We start from the raw sequence: 19,394 nt of genomic DNA, 5'->3' as shown, positions 1-19,394 counted from the left end.
CCACCCCCACATCCACTGCCCTACCTTGTACCTCCTTTACGACCCCATCCATATATATATATATTAAACAGCCATGGAGACATTACACACCCCTGTTTCAGTCCCACATTGAGATAAAAAAACTCACTCAGCTCACCATCCACTCGCACCGTAGCCCTAGCTCCCTCGTACATACTCTTCACAGCACTCAACAATTTCCCCTCCACTCCATATATTCTTAATACCTTCCACATACCTTTCCTATCTATTCTGTCATAAGCTTTCTCCAAGTCCATGAAGGCAGCGTACACTTTCCTTCCCTTCTCTAGATACTTCTCCACTAAACATCTTAGAACAAATATCTGATCTACACACCCTTTTCCCTTCCTAAATCCCCCTTGTTCTTCTCCAACTAGCTCCTTTGTCATATGCCTAACCCTATCAATGAGTATTCTACCATATATTTTACCAGTCACACTAAGAAGGCAAATACCCCTATGGTTACCACATACTTCTCTCTCCCCTTTTCCTTTGTACAGAGGAACAATTATACCTGATTTCCAGTCCTCTGGGGTAGACCTTGCAAGAGGGGAATCTGTCAAGCAATAAAGCTACTGGTCCAGACGAAATTCTTTCAATTGTACGTAAAACTTGCTCCCCAGTGTTGGCTCCTGTATTGGTAAAATTTTTCTGCTTATGCATCTGTACCTCAAGTTTTCCAGCCTCTTGGAAAGAAGCAAATATCCACCCTGTTCCTAAGAAGGGGGCCACTTCTGATCCATCAAACTATAGACCAATCGCTATAACTTCTGTTCTTTGTAAAGTTTTTGAGACACTAATAAACACATAGTCAAGCACCTAGAAATCAATAAATTTATCAATGATCGGCAGTATGGATTAAAACAAGAACGTTCAACTGTAGACATTTTTTGCCTTCTTACCCATTAGATTAACAAAATAATAGATCAACATGATGAAACACACACAATAGCATTTGATATTTCAAAAGCATTTAACAAAGTGTGGCAGCAGGCCATATTGTCTAACATGTCACACTGTGGCCTTGCCTCACTGGTTCCTCTAATTTCGGCTAAAATTCATAATAGAAAAATACTGGTAATGGTAGATGAAATTAATTCCCAGTTTCATTCTATAAATGCTGGCGTACCTCAGGGATAAGTTTTGGCCCCAACTCTCTTTCTCATTCATGTCAATGACCTCCTATGTCACTCACAACCCAATACACTCTTATGCTGATGACTCGACACTTCATAGTTCTTACACATTTAGTACCTCCTTTACACAATCTGATATTATAAATTCCCAGATAAACACAGCAATTTCTCTGAACCAGGACCTTTCTGAAAAAATCAGTAGGTTCAGACAAATCTAGTGTCATTTAATGCTCAGAAAACTAAATGCATCAATTTCTCCAAAAGAAAGAATCCGTCAGACTCCCACATTACTTTAAATGATGTCATTATTCCCATATCCACTACACTTGATATCCTAGGTGTCAAACTAAACACCAACCTAAACTGGACAGCTTATGTTAAATCCCTCCCTAATAATGTTTCAAAAAAATTGGGACTTCTGTACAGAGTTCGTGAATTCTTCATTGACGAGTAGTTGGCCACAATAGACAAAAAGTTAAGTGCATTCTTAGATCTAGTACTGTTCGCCACTGTGGAGTGGATGTGGAGCAGTTGCAATAAGGCAGCTGGAAAAAATTCAAATGAAGCCATTAGATTAATCAATAATCCTGCCATTACGGTGGACCTCCCCCCATTACCAGTACATTGAGATGTTGCATCTTTACCATTATTTTACAGATATTTTTACCGTAACTCCTCTGACGAACTTCCTTCAGTTGTGCCTCCCCTCCACATTTTCCCCCGAAATGCTCGGGCAGGTGGGAGCGCCCGTGAACTTGCACTCTCTCCCCCGCAATGCAGATCCTCTACTTATCAAAATTCATTTATCCCCAGAACTACTACTCTCTGGAATTCACTTCCTGGGAGTTGCTTACCACAAACATTTAATCCACTTTTATTTATATCCAGTTCTTAGAAATATTTTATGAACTTTAGGCACACGCACGTGTTTTTTTATTTCCTTTGTTTTTCCTTCCTCCATTCATTCTGTTTAAGAAATAAAGTGTATATTAAATTGCCAAGGAAACGTTTTTACGGAATATCCACAAATACCGTTCTTTTTCTTCTAATTATCCACCATCAGCACCATCATTCTTCTCCTCCTCTTCTCATTATCCACCATCATCACCACCACAGCCATCACTACCACCTTCATCATTCTTCTTCTCCTCCTCCCCATTATCATCATCGCCATCATCATCTTAACCGTAAGTCAGATGAGGAACTATCACCCTCAGTCAGTCTTTCCCTCTTTCTAAGGCCTCCATCCTTTTAAACTCTCTATCAGACACCCTGAAGGAGCAAGGGGGCTGTTGTTGTCTAGATTTCTGTCTATAATACCAGTCAATAATACCCACACCACACAGGACAATACCACAGCAGTCAATAATAGCCACACCACACCACACCACCACACAGGATGATATCACACCAGTCGATGATAACCACACCACACCACAACACAGGACAATACCACACCAGTCGATAATACCCACACCACACCACAACACAGGATAATACCACCCTAGTCAGTAGCAATCACACCACACCACACAGGATAATACCACGCCAGTCAGTAATACCCACGCCACACCACACCACACCACACAGGATAATGAGATATGGTATTTCACTCTCTGAACAATATATCTGGCAAGAGAGAGAGAGAGAGAGAGAGAGAGAGAGAGAGAGAGAGAGAGAGAGAGAGAGAGAGAGAGAGAGAGAGAGAGCATTATCTTTTTTTTTTCTACCTTTTTCATGTAATCCCTATCACATCCAAGCGATTTTATTAACAGCAGGAGGGAATTCTGGATCAAGGGGGGGGGGAGAGATAGAGCCCTCAATAACCCCTTCAAACTGCTAGTCACGAGAAAGTGCTATGGGAGGGATGTAGAGCCGTAGCATTGTCTTATTCTGCCACTGAGCTACGTGAAATAAGCTGCAAAAGGACGAAAATCTGGGCCAGGCTAAGGTGAAAGGACCATATTTGCCATTTTTGTTGTTGTTGATGGTTTCTTGTTATTGTTTTTGTTGTTTGTTTCTTTTTTTTTACTTTTTTGTTTTTGTTGTAGTGGTGGTGGTGTTGTTCTTGTTCTTTGTTCTTGTTTATTTGTCATTCTTGTTGTTCTGTTATTGTTGTTTTTGTTGGTGTTCTTGTCGTTCTTGTTGAGGATAATGGAGCCGAGTTCTTGCTTACGACTGCCATACTGCGCGACGACCACTGGGGGCTTCACGACGACCTTTACCACTACTCACACTGCCGATGCTGGGGTCACCTCGAGTCGTACTGGTCGTCTTCGTTGTCGTTGTGGTCGTGGTGGGCTCCCCGGACGACCTCTTCCTGAAGGGGCAGGCTGGGCGGCAGAAACACATGCCGGCTGGATGCGTGTAGCAGCAGGGAGAGGACGGACACGCGGGCTTACTCTCACCTGTTGTGGGTTAGGAAGTAAAAATAATACTAGTAGTGATGATAACAGTGGTAGTGATGATAATAATAGTAGTGATGATGATAATGGTAATAACAGTAGTGATAATCTATCTATCTATCTATTGCCAGACGCCTCAGTCCCGTTTGGGGTGGCCAAACAAATCGCCTCCAAGTCGCCCTGTCCCCCGCCATTTCACTCCCCTGCTCCCAACTCACACCCCCCTCTCTCATATACCTCTCCACCCCATCCCTCCATCTCATCCTCGGCCTCCCCCTCCCTCTTTCCCCCTCCACCTCACTCACATACACTCTCTTCGTCAGTCTTTCACCCTCCATCCTCTCCACATGGCCAAACCACCTCAGTATGTTCCTCATAACGCTTCCTATCACATCCACATCAACACCACAACGCTCCTTTATATCCTCATTCGTCAGCCTGTCTCTCCATGTGACTCCACAGGCTCCTCTTAAATAACTCATTTCCACTGCTCTCACTCTTGACTTGTGTCCTTCCAACAACGTCCAAGCTTCACTTCCGTACGTTAGAGTTGGTATCACAATACTGTCATGTAGTAACTTTTTCACTTCCATGCTCACTTCCCTGTTTCTTATCACTGCTTTCAAAGAACCAGCAACCTTTCTTCCCTGCTGTACCCTTTCAAGCACTTCTCCCTCCAAACCTCCATCCTTACTCATCACACTACCCAAGTACTTAAACGTACTCACATTTTCCAATTCCTCACCATCCAACCTCGCTGTACATTCACTAACTTCACCTCTCTCAAAGACCATCACTTTACTCTTCCCTACATTCACCTTTAGATTCCGTTTCTTACACACTCTCCCAAACTCATCCACCAAGCCTTGCAGCTCCCCTTCGTCTTCACTCAACAACACAGTATCATCTGCAAACAACAGCACAGGGAGTTTCCAAACACTATCCTCTCTCACCAGGGCCACTCCAACATCCACTACCCTTCCTTGTACCTCTTTTATTACCCCATCCATGTACAGATTGAACAACCATGGAGACATGACACATCCCTGTTTCAACCCAACTTTCAAAGAGAAAAATTCACTTAGTTCACCATCCACACGCACTGCAGCCTTCGCACCATCGTACAAACTCTTCACAGCATTCAACAACTTCCCATCTACTCCATATATTCTTAACACTTTCCACAATCCTAGTCTATCCACCCTGTCATATGCTTTCTCCAAATCCACGAAAGCCGCATACAACTTCTTTCCCTTCTCTAGAAATTTTTCCACTAAAGATCTGAGAATGAATATCTGATCTACACAACCTTTTCCCTTCCTAAAGCCTCCCTGTTCTTCTCCAACTAATTCCTCTGTTCTTTCTCTAACTCTGTCAATAAGTATCCTACCATACACTTTTCCTATTATACTAAGAAGACAAATGCCCCTATGATTACTACACACTTCTTTTTCCCCTTTTCCTTTGTACAAGGGAATAATTATACCTGACTTCCAATCCTCTGGGACTCTACCTTCCTCCCAAGCCAATCTGCACATCTTCCACATCCATTCTACTACTATCTCTCCCCCATGCTTCAGCATTTCACCACACACTCCATCAATTCCTGGGGCTTTCCCTGATTTAACTTTCTTCATTGCTTCCACAACTTCTATCCTACTGATTTCTTCCTGTCTTTTCACCTCCCTCCTTCTCCCAGCCATTCCCCAGCCACTTATACTCGCATTACTTCCATCCTCCACGTTCAACAATTCCTTAAAGTGTTCTCTCCATCTGCTCACTTTTTCTCCCTTCTCCACTAGTAATCTACCATTTTTATCTTTCACTCCCCTGCTAACTTCACTTCCACCCTGTCTTACTCTTTTCACCTCTCTCCAGAACATTTTCTTACAGTCCCTCCACTTTACACTCAAATTCCTTCCAAATTCCTCATCCACTCTCTTCTTACTCTCTCTTACTAATCTTTTCACCTCTCTCTTTCTTTCTACATATAACTCTCTCTTCCGCCTCTCAACCTCTTCCACGCCCCTATTCCTCATCCATTCATTGTATGCTTTCTTCTTTTGTGCCACAGCCTGTTTCACCTCTTCTGTCCACCACGCTGTTCCTTGCACCCCCCTCCGTCTTCTCTTCCTTCCACACACCACATCACATGCTGCACATATTTCTTCTGTAAATATTCTACACACACCTTCCACGTCCCCCATCTGCTCCAATTCATATTTGCCAAATCGTTCCTCCACTTCTCTCTAATACTCTGCCTTTTTCTCATCCTCTTGTAATCTTTCCACTCTCCTTGCAACTACTCCGTCCTCTCGTCTTTCCCTTCTTGTGATAATGATAATGGTAATAATATTTGTGATAGTAAGAGTCGTAGCGATAACAATTGTAGTGGTAATCGTAATAATAACAGCAGTAGTGATAATAAAATAAGTGATATTGACAGTAGTGATAATGATAAGCGTAGTAGTGATGATAATAATAGTAGTGATGATAACAGCAGTAGTGATAATAATAGCAGTGGTGATAATAATAACAGTAGTTGTGATGATAATAATAATAGTAATGATAGTAGTGATGTTAATAATAATGGTTGTAATGAGAATAGTAGTAGTGATAATAATAGTAGTAGTTATAATAATAGTAGTAGTGATGATAATAGTAGTAGTGATGATAATAGTAGTAGTAATGATAATAATAGCAGTAGTGACAATAAATTTAAGTGATAGCACCTTTGGGGCTAAGATGCGAATGAATGTGTTTGAATGGATGAGTAAATGGGGAGTGTGTCGTCCTGTCTCGGCTACCTCCCTTTCCTTGGGGGAAGCAGCCTAGGTATATAGATAGATAGATAGATAGTAGTGATGATAATAATAGTAGTGGTGATAATAAGAAGAGTAGTGATGATAAGAGTAGTAGTGAGTACGATAACAGTAGTAATGATGATAATAGTAAGAGTGATAGTGACAATGACATTAACAATGATAATAGTAATAATACAGTAATAACAATAGTAGTGAGTGATAATAATAATAATAGTAGTAGTAATGATAATAATGATCATAACAGCAATAATAACAAGCCTTTACCAAAGACGTATCCCCATCATGCGGTAAAGAATATATAGATATCCACTAATAGTTATGCCAATTTCATACATATAAAGGGGCATAAACTAGGACTCTTACACTATCTTTACCCGTCCCCGCCCCGGAGGGGCTCGGGGATTAGTGGGCTATTGTTTTCACAGTTTGTCTGTTTGTTTGTTTGACTGTTTGTCTGTCTGTTAAAACCTTCACGTGAAAACTAGTGGTGCGATTTTGACTAAAATTTCAGGGATGATGGGCTACGACCTTCTGAACACCTGATTAAATTTTGGGCCAAATTGGGCCAAGGTCCAGGCTGTAGATCCCCGATTTTTTTTTTTTAATAATACTTTTTTCGACATAACTCTTTTCAAATTCGTCACATCGACATGAAACCAAAACCTAAATGTGCATCTTTCAAATTTGCATCCTATAACCTGCTTCACTACATCAGGGGGCCACCCCCAAGTTAGCGGTAGGCGGGCCAATGTCAGGTGGGTCGGGACTAAAATTTCAAGTGGGCTAAAAATCGTCAGTTTTCACCCGCTTTACTCCAAATTTTATGTGATATCTTTGACTAGATATACATTTGTGTGTATACGTCAGCACTAAAATGTCTGCCGGGCACAGGTTTGCTGTGCCTTGGGACAGCTTCTTGTATTAAGATGATCCAGCAAGTAGTTTCCATGATAGAGTTATTTACAGATTAGTTTCCTTGTATGGATAAAGCTCGTAAGGCCCCATCCACACGAGGGGCAGTGCCCGACGGGCAAACATTGATACCAAACCACATTCCAATTCACACATTTAGAGAGTGGCTGGCGGGCACGAGCGTAGATGACGCCATAAGCAGGGAAACCACTGGCAAACTATAACACCCTTGCCCGTTGTTGAGGCAATGCTTGACGTGTGGACAACAAAACAAGTGTGCCCGGTAGTGACCAATGGCCGCCAGAAACTGATCGATCTGGTAACACTGCTAAAGAGGCGAGGGATATACGCTTAGCGGGCAGTGTTCGTCAGGCAATGCCCGCTCGTGTGGATGGGGCCTAAAATACAATGTGGCAATTTCATAAATAAGGATATAAACCAGGGCTTATACTCTATCTTTCCGTAAGATATGAAGAGAATCCAGCAAGAAGCTTCCAAACTATAACAGCAGAAAGCGCTCAGAGACCACATACCTCCGCCAATACCATTAAAAAGGATCCGGATCCGTGATAGTGGATATAGGAACCGGATCCTCCCTCATATTTAATCAGTTCGTTTCTGGTCCATGGCACATCTGTCCAAAAAATTTCATTGAAATTCATTGCCAACTTTTAGAGATATTGTGCGGGATACTCTGGACCCAGATCCTCCCTATGATTTAATAATTCTTCCCTGGCCCATGGCCCACCCTTCCAGAAAATTTCATCAAAATCCGCTCATACCTTTTTGAGTAATCTTGCCAACAGACAAACCAACCAACCAACCAACCAACGCGGGGTAAAACATTACCTCCTTGGCGGAGGTAACAAGACAGATTTTTCCTTATATGGTCATAGCTCGTGAAGTACAGACAATATGGCAATTTTACCTATACGGGCATCAACTACGACACATACTCTATCTTTCTGTGTGATAGGAAGCCAATCCACCTGGTAATTTACGAGATACAGGCCCGGACGGAAAGACGGACGGACAGGGGCGATTCCTATATCCCCACCATATGGAATAATGGTGAGGATAATAAGTGATATTGATAATAATAATAATGATAGTAGTAGTAGCAGCAGCAGCAGCATGCAGTAGTAGTTGTAGTAGTAGTAGTAGTAGTAGTAGAAGTAATAGTAGTAATGATACTACTACTACTACTACTACTACTACTGCTGCTGCTGCTGCTGCTGCTGCTGCTGCTACTACTACTACCACTAGTACTAATAATAACAATAATAATATAGTAAAGTGAAAAATACAGCGAAACAAATATAAGAATAATGACACTGACCAAAAAAAAGAAATAAGTGTGTGTGTGTGTGTGTGTGTGTGTGTGTGTGTGTGTGTGTGTGTGTGTGTGTGTGTGTGTGTGTGTGTGTGTGTAAGCATGAAAACAAGCAACATTATACATAACGTATATTATTATTCTTAGTGGCATAGTAGACTTCGTAACAGCTATTCTTTAGCGATGTATTATTATTATTATATTTTTGCATAAAACACTTCTGCACTATTCTGCGTCATTATAGTTAAATATTGAAGCAGTTTGCACTAATGCAAGAGCATATCAGTGTGCAATGATCAGAATAATCCGCTGACGAAAATGTGTAATGAAATCTAAGTTTAAAATTCCATATCGATAAGACAAGAAAGGATATCAATGAGCGAACAAAATAAATCGCTACCACGTTGAGTACATCGATTCCCGGCCAGTCAGCGAAGTTAAGCAACGTTGGGTCTGGTTAGTACTTGGATGGGTGACCGCCTGGGAACACCAGATGCTGTTGGCATAACGTTCTCCCTACGTGTCAAGTGGGGTTGGTGGAGGATTAGTGCCCCTCCCTGTAAAGCAATTAACTCTAAGCCCTTGGCCATCCTGTTTGGGATACTTGGCGTCTGGCAATGAATGATGAAAAGAGCTATAACGAAATTTCAAAAAGCACTTAACACGTCAAAAAAAAAAAAAAAAAAAATCATAAATTACCGTACCTGAACTGAAAGCAGGTAGAACAGTCAGTAAAATGCAGAGCAGAGCGAAAGGAGCCATGGCGTTCATCCACCTCAGCGTCAGGGTCCACACTGAATTCCTCCCACAGTACACCCGCGACCCGCCACAACCCAGCAGCCACAAGTGTACGAGGGGGGGGGGACCTAGTGACGTCATAGTAGCTAGCCAATCAGGACACAGATGGGACTGGTGTATACTGCTGTGTAGAGAATTATTGTTATTATTTATTTGGTGTTAATTAAAGAACAAGGAATAAAACAAACTTTCCTCACCCTTATTTATTTTTACGAAGTGTTTAGTCTACTAATAAATCTTAACAAGTCTCTAGGAAAAAAGTCATTTTCAAAATGTGTTACTACAGAGCTCAATGGCGGTGAAGACACCTCTCTTTATACACACCGAAAAATTACCCCCTTATATTGAAAATTGTGTATGTTATGAAGATGCAGCAGTTTGTGCCCCACTTGGATCCTATTAACGTATGAGAAGAGAAGTGTGTGTGTGTGTGTGTGTGTGTGTGTGTGTGTGTGTGTGTGTGTGTGTGTGTGTGTGTGTGTGTGTGTGTGTGTGTGTGTGAATTAATATGATAGTGTGTTATGTGCGTACATTTGAGGGGTGTTATGAACTTGTGTGTGTGTGTGTGTGTGTGTGTGTGTGTGTGTGTGTGTGTGTGTGTGTGTGTGTGTGTGTGTGTGTGTGTGTGTGTGTGTGAGAGAGAGAGAGAGAGAGACTTAATGTTATAGTGTGTTGTATGTAGATTTCAGGAGTGTTATGAACTTGTGTGTGTGTGTGTGTGTGTGTGTGTGTGTGTGTGTGTGTGTGTGTGTGACTTGTGATAGTGTCTTGTGTGCAGATTTTAGGAGTGTTATGAACTTGTGTGTGTGTGTGTGTGCAGATTTTATGAGTGTTATGAACTTGTGTGTGTGTGTGTGTGTGTGTGTGTGTGTGTGTGTGTGTGTGCAGATTTTATGAGTGTTATGAACTTGTGTGTGTGTGTGTGTGTGTGTGTGTGTGTGTGTTGCCAGGTGAGAGAGAGGGAGGGATGTGAGGAAAAATAAACATCATTCCTCCATGTCCTTCTCCCGTTACATACCCCTCCCTTTTGCATCTCTCTCTCTCTCTCTCTCTCTCTCTCTCTCTCTCTCTCTCTCTCTCTCTCTCTCTCTCTCTTTGCAAGTTAAAGTGAAAAGAATAGATAGATGATGATAGTGGAGGTAGAGAGCAATCATCATCATTCTTTGGTTTTATCCCCTTCCTCCTCCTCCTCCACATCTCCGCCTCATCATCATCATCACTCTCACAACCTTTAACATCATCATCACAACCATTATCATCATCACCACCATCCTCTTCTTCCTTCTCATCATCATCACAACTACATCTTCCACAAGGACAAATTCTGTATTGGACCCGCCAGACATCCTGACCCAACAGACGGCACCTCCATCCACCCCAGCCACTGGAGCTAGACCTGTCCCCACCATGAGACGGTTCAGGACCACGGTATTGACACTCCTAGGATCCAGAGGGAAGGCAACGGTGACAGCTGGAACAAAAATGGCGTCAGCGGGAACACAGGACCTAGAGCTGTTCCGAACGTGAAGCTACTACTACTACTACTACTACTATTACTGCTACTACTATTGTCATTACTACTACTACTACTACTACTAATACTAATACTAATACCACCACCATCACCACCACTACTACTACTAATACGACTACTACTACCATTACTACTACTACTACTACTACTGCTACTACTACTACTACTACCACCATTGTACAGTACGAATTGAATGAAGAAAGTCGTAACATTGCAAAATAGACGATAATGAAGTGTGTCAATTGTGAGGAGAGTAAGTGTTGGTGGAATTCAGAGACAAGCACTTAACTCCACACACACCTTGTTTGTTACGATAGATATATGAATATGTAGGTGGATGGATAGATAGATGGATGGATGAGTACATGGATAGATACTTGTAGAAATGTAAGTGGATGGATGGACGGATGGATAGATAAACTCAGATGGATATATATATATATATAGATAGATAGATAGATAGATAGATAGATAGATATAGATATAGATAGATAGATAGATAGATAGATAGATATACACAAATAGAGAGAGAGAGAGATTTAGATAGATAAATAAATATAGATAGATAGATGGATGGATGGATACATAGTGCTTGACTTTGGCTCTTTTGTATTATTTTTCTTTTTTTTTCTTGGAAGGAATAGTTTGGAGGCTTCTGGCCTTTGGTTCCTTCTTCCTTGCATTAAAATATATATATATATATATATATATATATATATATATATATATATATATATATATATATATATATATATATATGAGCCTCTGTGGTACAGTGGCGGAGTGTGTGTATCGTACACGGGTGAACCAGGGCTCGCGCCCCGCCAGGGTAATAAACTTTGGGAGTGTTCACCCGGCCACGTACTGCATTGGCGGACACAAGGGGTGCTGTGGTTGAACCAGTGTTGCTTACTATAAAGTATGCTTGCACCCAGTTGGCTTGCGCGGGCCAATTACACTTGGTTCACAGATTACACACATCCAAAGCCACTCCAACACTACAATTACACTTACAAGCACTTCTCACCCTACATACAATCTCTACAGAAAGCCTAAGCCACTTGGTAGAGATACATTGGCTGTATCGTCCCGACTTCGGTCGGGATAGGCCGGTCCTGCAGTGGATACTCAAACGGCTGATGATGATATATATATATATATATATATATATATATATATATATATATATATAAAGTAGAGGTTGACTGAGAAACAAAAACAAAGTTGAGAGTAAATTCGTAGATGGATAGATAGATATAAAGATGGACGGATGAACAGATAGACATATATAATCTGACAAACATATAGATAGATAGGTAAATAATTTGATAGATAAATGTATATTGAATGAAAAATATATAAACTTAGGTATCAAGATAGATACATCGATATGCAGATAGATAGGTAAATAGATAGACAGATTGAAACATGTAAACAGACACAGATAGATAACAGACAGACAGATAAACATATAAATAGACAGATAGATAAATAAATACAGATTGATGAACAGGCAGATAGATAAAGATTAAATCCATTTAATGACTTTACTAAGAATAAAAATAAAATCACACACCAATAATAAAAGACAACGAGTAGTAAAGTATTATAGATACTTTTAAAATGGAAATTTATGTATTGCAAATAAAACTTTTTTTCGAAATTCAGCTTAATTACCTATTAGGCCAGGTGACTCCAGGTAACACAGGTGGCTCCTTAACACCTCTTCCTAGGCGATTTATTTTGCATATTTCACGACTATTTTTTTTCTTCTATTATATATATATATTGCTTTTCTGACTATGTGGTTTGCATAAGGTATATATAACAGAGGATATGGATATATAATATCCGGAATAATTCGCTACTGAAGGGGTGTTGCGAGTTTTGAAGGCCACTGGATGCTAGAGCGTTGGTTAGGGATGTGTAGCGTACGTTTGTATGTGTATGTGTGTGTGTGTGTGTGTGTGTGTGTGTGTGTGTGTGTGTGTGTGTGTGTGTGTGTGTGTGTGTGTGTGTGTGTGTGTATGGCGGGATTATTGATTGTTTTCGATTTCGAGGTGACGATGAGTGAAAAAAATAAGTATAAGTGAAAGATGAGCTCTGGACGAATGTGGAAGGGTGAATGGAAAAGATTGAAAGGAATGAGAGGGTGTTTTTGACTAGAGATACTAAAATGCAGCCTAGTGCCCCCTGGAACACTCAGCCACCCCCATAAGGAATACAGCATAGTGACCCCATGAACTCCCTGACACACGCACAAGAAGCCCACGGAGGAGCAGCAGCAGCACGCCGGGACTCGGTGCGACAACGGCTTAAGTCAGCCTGGGCCGCACGCCCCTATGACCCGGAGCCCGCCTGCCATTGCTATAGCAGGAATACTTCACTACCTTCCGGGCGAGCCTTCACCAACCGGCTAAGGGCTGGAGCTGCCTATCCAGCTCCTGCCAGCACCCCAAAGGAGACGGCCTGTAGCCGCTGTGAAGGTGTCTTCCTCTTTGAGACGGCCTGTAGCCGTTCGCCTCTCGCTAAGGAAGCGGCCAGTAGCCGTCCTGAGGGTAAAAAGGAGCCGCTCCCGCCTTCGCCAAGAGATGACCTGTGGTTGCTCTGAAGGTGCTAAGGAGACGGCCTGTAGCCGCTCGCCCCTTGCTAAGGAGATGACCTGTAGCTGCTCTGAGGGTAATGAGGAGACTGCCTGTAGCCGCTCCCACCTTCGTCAGACAGCTGGTAGCCGCTCTGAAGGCATTCCTCCAGAGACGGCCTGTAGCCATTCACGCCTCGCTTAGGAGATGGCCTGTAGCCGCTCTGGGGGTAATGAGGAGACTGCCTGTAGCCGCTCCCGCCTTCATCAGACGGCCTGTAGCTGCTCCGAAGGTGCTCCCCCTGAGTCGGCCTGTAGCCGCTCTACATTCTTCCTGCAGGAGTCGGCATGTAGCCACTCCCACCTTCGTCAGACGGCCTGTAGCCATTCCGAAGGTGTACCTGGGTTTGCTGGCAGACATTCACCCTCTCAGGCCACGGCCAGTAGCCGGGCCTTGGCGGCTAGTAGCCACGCCCCTAGGAAGCCACGGCTAGTAGCCGGGCCCTATGGCAGGAAGTGGCCGAGAGCTGCCCCGCCGCCTAAGCTTGACGCCTGTTCCCCAACCTCCAGCACAGAGGGAGTAGAGGGGTATTATAGAGGCCCTGTAGTTTCCCCTGGCCTCCGCTTCCTATGACTGGCTCTGGAGGAGATCCACCTGACGAACCCTGACGAAGACCGGTGCCGCAGCCCCCTCCTGTAGGTGCAGCCCAGCCCTGGGGACCACAGTCCGACTTTGGGAACCCCAGACCCTCCCCAGAATGCCCGGGCGGGAACTCCCTACACTTCGACAGCGGAAGACCTCCCCCTCCGTCAGGAGCCTGAATGACCAATTCAGGCAATTGTCCAGTCCCAGTCCTGAAGGCCGCACTCCTGTCCCCAGCCCTAAGAGTATGGGCCCCTTCGCCGCCAATAGCCCTGGACGAGAGCAGACGCCCCTGCATGTGATTCCGTGCCCCTTGAGCATGGAGACTACTGGTGGTGCCCAGCCCCGTCAGTAGCGGAGCTGCACGGCCCCTCAGCCACACCCTTGGCGCTGGATGAACCATAGTGACTGTGACTGTGTAATAATAGTTATCAAGTAGTGACGAGGCGGAATAGTGAACTGACAGTAATAGCCCAAAGTGTTGGAAAGAGAGATAGACACAGTGAAAGGCTATACAGTGATAAGATAAACACCAGGGCCGTGGAGTAAGTGACGGTAATTGACCAAAAGTGACCCTCAAGCAAAAAATAACAAAGTGAACACGCTACCATTAGACTCTGCCTCATATTACCATAATCACAATTAGACCCCAGTGCCTTACACCCCCCCCTTGTGAGATATAGCCCTAGCATCTCCGCTCACGTAAAGACCCTGGTCTATACTAATTTAGAACATCTGCTTCGAGTATTGTTTCACTATATTCCCAGACAGTATCCTGCGAGAGACTATTCATCCTATCTAGTTATAAGAGTTTATGGTCACTCAGAATATCATGTCTGTAACATCTGCTGTTCCCCTTGTCTGATTGAGTAATACACGTGTGCCTGGAGTTTTTGTGTCCTGCCTCTCTCCTATTTGTCGAAGACCCAGTCTCGAAAGAGGACCCCACTACACGTTAGGTGCTTTAGGTGCGGGAAGCCGAACCAAAAACACCTAGCATTACACTGGTGGACAGCGATGGTTCTTGACCCGGGCATACGAGAGAGGTAGTCAGGAAATACAGGAAAAATGGAAACCAAACCGCAAGTACAATTACCTAAGTTCGACCCCGAACAGTACAATGTTCACACATATCTGGCGATCATCAAACCTTTACTAGATATCGGTTTTGAAAATGACCAACAAAAAATTGCAGTTACACTCCCACTGTTGGGCAAAGCGGCGGCTAATATAGCACCAAAAATCGTTCCGGAGCTCACCTGGCAGAATTTCACAAGACTCGTGATCCAAGCCATCACTCCATCACTAGGGAAAGTGGTGGCACTATCTCAACTGGATAAGTTGACTTTCGATGGGAATCTAGATGATACCCTAATCTGGGCAAGATGCCTGGTCACCGCTGCCTACCCGGCGGCAGATGATGAAACCCGGGAACAACTCATGTTTCACACACTCCTGAGGATTCTCCCCGGTTTCTTTAAAGAACATTTTAAAAACATGAACCGATGGGAGACCTGGATAAAGAAATCAATTTAATGAGGCACCTTCTAGCCGTCCATGCCACCCCTCAATGCATCAGCGAAATCAATCAATTCCCCACAAAACTCATCGCCATTGACCCATGGGAATTTTCTCCTTGCTGCCACGAATGCCCAATCCACGACATCTGCAAGCAGCTAAACGCTGCCCGGCACAGCAAAACAACACAAAGGCACCTACAAACCTCCCCACCATACACCGCTTGCCCCGAGCCTCAGGGAAAGAAAATACCAAGGAAAAGGCACAGGAGGCGCCCCCCCACTGCCCCCTCATCCCACCTTAATGACATGGGCCACCTCACATCTCCCCAAGTCTATGACAGGGGGAAACGCCATGTTTCCTTTTCCTCACCTCTCACTATCTCTTCTGTTTTAACTTCCCGTATTCCAACCCCTATTCCTAACCTTCCACCTCACACACAACTTTCTCCACTATGATCGCTCCCCCCTTCCTATCCCCTCTCAACACAAAGCCTGCCTTCCCCTTCACAGGCCTCCTAGAACCTTTACCCCATCTTCCCCTAACCTACATCCTAAAACCACCTCCTCCTGTCTACTGCCTCCCACCTACCGCCCCGCACCACCCACAACCATCACTTCACCACCACTTGCCTTCCCCACCAACACAGTCAACTCATTCACCTTCCCTATCACGCCCTCCTCCTCCTCATCCTTGCTCACCTCTTTTTCCTCATTCACCTCCCCTACCCCACCCTCAACCTCACCATCCCCACAGACCCCCAGCTCGTCCCCAATAACCTCACCAGATGCCTCGCCGCCCACCACACCCCACACCTCACCACCCACCACTCTATCACGAGCTCAGCCTCCTGCTACCACCTGCACCGCCTCATCACTAAACATCCAAACAACAGCTCGAGGCCACACCTCCCCACCACCACCGGCTCCTTCTCCCCCCATACTTCACCCCACCTTTCCTCGCCTCTGACGACAAACACCACCCACCACACCACACTCCTCAACCCCTGCCAAGCCACCGCGGTTCCACCACCGCACACTGCCCGCCACCACCCCCACACCCACACCATCCCCTGGCTTTGCACCCACCGCCTACCCCACACCATGACCACAGAACCCTACTACTGCCCAAACCACCCCACCACCAAACACCAGGATGGCGCCACAAGACTGCACTCCCTCCTCACCACCTACACCTCAAGCCACTTCACCTGTCGCCTCACCACCGCTACTGACCTCCAGTGCCATATCACCCTCACACTCCAACACACCACCCACATCAAGCCCCACCGCATCACCCATGCCCACCACTGAAGCTCCGCCCGAAACTACCCCGTCCTGGCACACCACTTCCACCGCCACGCTACACGCAGCCACAGCACCAAAGGGCAGCGCACTCACCTCACCACTCACTCCCACCGTAAAACCTGCCCTCATCCGCTCCGGCCCCCTTCCATCCCTGCCCGCGAGACACACCACCCCCTCCCCAATCCCAACTCTGCCTTCCCCACCACCAACCACTGCCGCCAACCCTCCCCCTGACTCCTACGATTGCTACATCTCCCCCCCGCCACCTCTCTCTCCCTCCCTCTTCCCTGCTGCCTCCACCTCACCTCCAGTCATGCCACCACACACCTCACCTAACAACTCACCAATGCCACCAGCACCCCGCCGCTCCCCCACCTCCTCACCACCTGCCGCCCCCACCCCCTCCATCCCACCACACCCCCACACCCCCACCCCCACTCCTAACTCCCCACACCCCGCCTCAACCACCCCCCCACCCAACCACATGCGCCCCACGCGCCTCACGCCCACACTAACCCTGTACACCCACGTCACCACCCACACCAACCCTCTAAACAACCACCACCTGCTCCGGGCGCCTCTCCTGCCCACCCGCCTGATACATCCACTCCCCCACCCCACCTGCCTCGCTGCAAAATCACACTCCCACCCCTGCCCTAAACCATCTCACCCTCATGCTACATCAAGTCCAAATCCCAGCCACCTACACTCCCCAGAGACACTATGTTGCATTACCCCGGCATAAAACCCAACCCCTACCTTTCGTCTCAAGCATTCAGCACCACACCACACCACTGGCAACAGCTACCAACATGAAGATACGGCGAGCTGTATGGCCACCGTCACTTGGACGCAACCAACAAGTCCAAGGACCACACCACCTCCTCCAACTCCTCTGCTCCTCCACCACCACGTCCACCCTCTTCCTCACCTGTGACGCAGAGCGGGACGAGAACACCGCCTCCACAGCCTGGCATGCTCTCCTCCAACATCTACAGCCAATCTACGCCACCCATAATACGCAAGTCTACCTCCAGTCATGAGGACGTGATTTTTTCCCAGTTAACGGTGGTAAAACGCAGCACAGTGCCCCCTGGAACACCGAGCCACCCCCAAAAGGAATACAGCATAGTGCCCCCATGAACTCCCGGACACCCCCACAAAGAGCCCACGGAGGAGCAGCAGCAGCACGAAGGGACTCGGTGCAACAACGGCCTAAGGCAGCCCAGGCCACACATCCCTATGACCCGGAGCCCGCCCGCCATCGCCATAGCAGGAATACTGCACTATCTTCCGGGCGAGCCTTCACCAACCAGCTAATGGGTAGAGCTGCCTATCCAGCTCACCCAGCATCCCAAAGGAGATGGCCTGTAGACGCTCCCACCTTTGTCACGAGATGGCATGTAGCCGCTCTGAAGGTGTCTTCCTCTTTGAGATGGCCTGTAGCCGCTTGCCCCTTGCCAAGGAAACGGCCAGTAGCTGTCCTAAAGGTAATAAGGAGATGGCCTGTAGCCACTCCCACCTTCGCCAAGAGACGACCTGTGGTCACTCTGAAGGTGTTCTTCAAGAGACAGCTGGTAGCTGCTCTGAAGGCATTCCCGCAGAGACGGCCTGGAGCCACTCGCCCCTCACTAAGGAGACAGCCTGTAGCCGGTCTGAGGGTAATGAGGAGACGGCCTGTAGCCGCTCCCGCCTTCATCAGACGACCTGTAGCCACTCCAAAGGTGTTCCCCTTGAGATGGCCTGTAGCTGCTCCAAACCCCTCCTGAAGGAGTTGCCCTGTAGCCGCTCCCACCTTCGTCAGATGGCCGGTAGCCGCTCCGAAGGCATTCCCCCTGAGACGTCCTCTAGCCGCTCGCCCCTTGCTAAGGAGACGGCCTGAATCCGCTCTGAGGGTAATGAGGAGACGGCCTGTAGCCGATCCCACCTTCGTCAGATGACCTGTAGCTGCTCTACACCCTTCCTGCAGGAGTCGGCCTGTAGCAGCTTCCACCTTCGTCAGACGGCCTGTAGCTGCTCTGAAGGTGTACCTGGGTTGCTGGCAGACATTCACCCTTTCAGGCCACAGCCAGTAGCTGGACCTTGGCGGCTAGTAGCCATGCCCCTAGGAAGTCACAGCCAGTAGCCGGGTCCTATGGCAGGAAGTGGCCGAGAGCCGCCCTGCCGCCTAAGCTTGACGCCTGTTCCCCGACCCCCAGCACAGAGGGAGTAGAGGATTATTATAGAGGCCTTGTAGTCTCCCCTGGCCTTGGCTTCCTGCAACTGGTTCTGGAGGAGACCCACCTGACGGACCCTGACGCGGACTGGTGCTGCAGCCAGCCCCCTCCTGTGGGCGCCGCCCAGCCCTGGGGACCGCAGTCCTTGGGAATCCCAGACCCTCCCCA

At 46.2% G+C, this 19,394-nt stretch overlaps 1 protein-coding gene across 1 annotated transcript; it reads right to left on the bottom strand.

Moving 5' to 3' along the window:
* Window positions 1-918: 918 nt before the first annotated feature.
* On the bottom strand, window positions 919-9,405 carry LOC145407762 (uncharacterized). Its single transcript, XM_080278632.1, has 2 exons — window positions 9,334-9,405; window positions 919-3,562 (listed from the first exon to the last, which is right to left on the bottom strand). Exons 1-2 carry the CDS (start codon window positions 9,398-9,400, stop codon window positions 3,327-3,329), a joined length of 303 nt encoding a protein of 100 aa, XP_080134758.1. The 5' UTR covers window positions 9,401-9,405; the 3' UTR covers window positions 919-3,326.
* Window positions 9,406-19,394: the final 9,989 nt, after the last annotated feature.

The sequence above is a fragment of the Coenobita brevimanus genome, chromosome 74, assembly GCF_032717465.1.
Source record: "Coenobita brevimanus isolate Jiangsu-jjx chromosome 74, ASM3271746v2, whole genome shotgun sequence".
Taxonomy (NCBI): domain Eukaryota; kingdom Metazoa; phylum Arthropoda; class Malacostraca; order Decapoda; family Coenobitidae; genus Coenobita; species Coenobita brevimanus.
Note: the sequence above shows the minus strand (reverse complement) of the source record. Positions and strands in the feature narration are given on the sequence as shown.

Excerpts from the sequence above, each read along its gene's own strand:
- LOC145407762 (XM_080278632.1), bottom strand. The coding sequence starts at position 9,400 with ATGAACGCCATGGCTCCTTTCGCTCTGCTCTGCATTTTACTGACTGTT. Across the intron at positions 3,563-9,333 it reads TCTACCTGCTTTCAGTTCAG|GTGAGAGTAAGCCCGCGTGT; the intron begins GTACGGTAATTT and ends AACCCACAACAG.